Raw genomic sequence first — 2,918 nt, 5'->3', positions numbered from 1 at the left:
ATTATGATCATTGGGTTTGCATTTTTTCTGGGGCCTGTGGCTTCCCTCTACCTGTAACCTTTGGCAGCATCAGGCATGTAGCTGGCTAAATGTACAAGTTGTTGTTTGATATGGACAAGTTCAAAAACACTTAAGAAATTTAAATTCCAGATGCTTAGGCATGCTTTCTTCTCTTTCGGATTTGGAAATCGGCCTAAAATATTTCCTTTACTGGTGAGGTTGGGGAGGTAGAACTTTCCACCGCCCTGTCCCAATAAACTGCAACTCCAGCTGGAAAGGGGGTGTCTCTGAGTCCTGTCAGTTACATGTTTGCTGCTTGCTGGGAAGGTAAGAGGAAGGGAAAAGAGCCCTCTGCTGGTGGTCTCTGGTCTGGCACCTACCTGACTGCTTCCATTTTCTGTGTGAATTTCCATTTTCTCTGAGAGGTCTTGGCCCTCTCCTGGATACACAGAACCCATATAGCTTCTTATATTTATTCTTTGCAGGTTTTCCAGGTCTCCAAGGCCCTGCTGGTCTCCCTGGTTCCCCAGGTATCTCCCTTCCCTCCATCATAGCAGGACAACCTGGTGATCCCGGACGACCAGGCTTAGATGGAGAACGAGGTAAAGAATGAAGTCCAAAAGAGGACTGGCCACTACCTTTTACCTGGCATTTGGGGAAGTCCAGTACACAGTGAAGCCTGGTCCCTGTTTCTGGACATACTGGACCTCAAAATCGTCCCCTAGCCGAATCATAGGGGACTAGGACTGACTGGACCAGGACTGACAAAAACCCTTTTGCTAAAAAGGTTCGGGAAGCTTGGGCACTGGGACCCCATAAAGAAAACACTCTCTGTCCTAGCAATGGGCTTTGTTTTGCGATCAATCCTTGGGTCTTCACTGGTGGCCACTTCCTGCTCACCTACCCCTTATCCTTCTTCCAATCATATTCCTAGGCCGCCCAGGTCCCCGGGGACCTCCTGGTCCCCCTGGACCATCCTCGGATCAAGGTGACCCTGGAGACCCTGGCTTCCCCGGAATTCCTGGCCCTCAAGGGCTCAAGGGAGACCAGGGGATTCCAGGTTTTTCTGGTCTCCCTGGAGAACTAGGACTGAAAGGTATGGCTGCTTGACTGGCTGCTGGGCCTTTCCCCACTCCACAGAGATGGTCCCTTCCTCAGTACTGTGAAGAGAGACCAGCTGAGAATGCTCTTCTCTACCTCATCCCTGCCTAGTCTATACCTCCTCACACCCATGCCAGGGCCTGACTTGCTTTCCTTTGGACTTTACCAGGCATGAGAGGGGAGCCTGGCTTCATGGGAACTCCAGGCAAGGTGGGACCACCTGGAGACCCAGGATTTCCTGGGATGAAGGGGAAGGCAGGACCAAGAGGTGAGTTGAGAGCATGTGCTGGGCTGACCCTGAGCTTAAGTGAGGGTTTGTGGTTAAGTTCCCTTCAGGAGTCACTGCTCACCTGTCAAGAAAGCCTGGATCCAGCTCCTCTGGGGAGGTAGTTTCTTTACTTTGGGGATACTTCTGCCTCCAGCCTCTTCCAGGACTAAAGGCCGCTGCTGCTTTCCCACCATGGGTCCTGCCACTGATCTCATCTCTCTGCACTATTTCTGCACTAGTGGGCATTGAGTTTCCACTCAGATCACCACCCAACTGTTTGCTCAATTCAGAAATGACGAACCATCATTTCCATCCTTCACCAGCGTCATCCCCCTCGACATACACGCTCAATTCATTAGCAAAGCCCTGAGGGTTGCATCTCTTACAGAGTCTGGCATCTGCTCAGTTTGTACCTCCTCCACTACCCCTGGATCCAAGCCATCAGCATTTCTCATATAGCACCCCCATACACACTCCCACCCAAATCATCATTTTTCTACAGTGACCAGAGACATCTTATAAAAATATAAGTCATTCAGTGGCTTCTGATGGTATAGGAATAAACCATGGCCCACAGAGCTCTATGACACCTTCCTCTTTATCTTCATTGTCAGCACTTCCTCTTCTCTGCTCACTGCACTCCTGCCACATTGGCCTCATTCAGTTATTCAAACACCAAGTCTCGGCCTACCACAGTGCTTTTACACGAGGTAATTTTACTTCATGGAATGCCCTTACTCTTCTACTTTTCAAATGGCTAACCCTTTCTAATATTTTAATGGTTTTAGTCTAAATGGAAAGGCCACTGATCATTCTCTAAGCAGATTCCTGCCTCCATGTCATCCCCTTCTCCCCCCTACTGTAAACTGCACTGTTCATTTCCTTCATAGCTCTTTTCACAACTTACAGTAAGATTAATGGCATTTGCCAAGTTCTGCATTGTTCGCCCTACTACTAGACCATAATCTCCATAAAGATCTATCTTGTTCACTGTTTTATCCTCAGGTCTACCAAAACCCTGGCACACAGTAGGCACTTGGGAAATACTTGTTCAATGAATTAGTAAGCAAAATATTCTATTAGTAAGGCAGCTGACTGGGGTTCATATCCTGGGATGCAATGCCAACTGAAACTCTGGGGTTGGATGCATTCCCTCAGCCTCCTTGGCACTGCATTCTGACCAGAGAGTGAATAAGTCCCAGTTCTAAGCAAAGGCTTGGCCCACAGTATTTGCAGCAAACATTTCCCAACTGCCTACCACCAACTATGCTCTGTGTTGGGCCCTGAGGAGACAAGATTAAATGACCCAGTCCTTGTCTCAAGGAGTTACCCAGCTAAATGGGTAAAGAGGGCATTGTATATGGGGCTGGATGGTGGCTCAGAGGTGAAGTGCAGTGCTCTGTGAGGCTGACCCACCTGGGAGGGTTGCCAGTTCAAGTCCAAAGACCTCCGTGAGTACATGAGGAACATGTGTGTCCATAATCTAGGTCTGGCAGGGGCTGGGGGTGGATCATGGGAACAGGACCATGTCAAGGGTGCCTGTTCTCTC

The 2,918-nt window shown here is 49.1% G+C and overlaps 1 protein-coding gene across 1 annotated transcript in view; it reads left to right on the top strand.

Annotated features, from left to right (window-relative positions):
- Window positions 1-2,918, top strand: part of COL4A6 (collagen type IV alpha 6 chain) — a 78,597-nt gene that overhangs the window by 65,917 nt on the left and 9,762 nt on the right. The window contains exons 36-38 of the mRNA XM_027769693.1: window positions 486-602; window positions 935-1,096; window positions 1,271-1,369. Of these exons, the coding sequence (XP_027625494.1) occupies window positions 486-602; window positions 935-1,096; window positions 1,271-1,369 (378 nt within the window). The remainder of the gene's footprint in view (window positions 1-485; window positions 603-934; window positions 1,097-1,270; window positions 1,370-2,918) is intronic.

This window comes from Tupaia chinensis, unplaced genomic scaffold (assembly GCF_000334495.1).
Source record: "Tupaia chinensis unplaced genomic scaffold, TupChi_1.0 Scaffold000082_1, whole genome shotgun sequence".
Lineage (NCBI taxonomy): Eukaryota > Metazoa > Chordata > Mammalia > Scandentia > Tupaiidae > Tupaia > Tupaia belangeri.
Note: the sequence above shows the minus strand (reverse complement) of the source record. Positions and strands in the feature narration are given on the sequence as shown.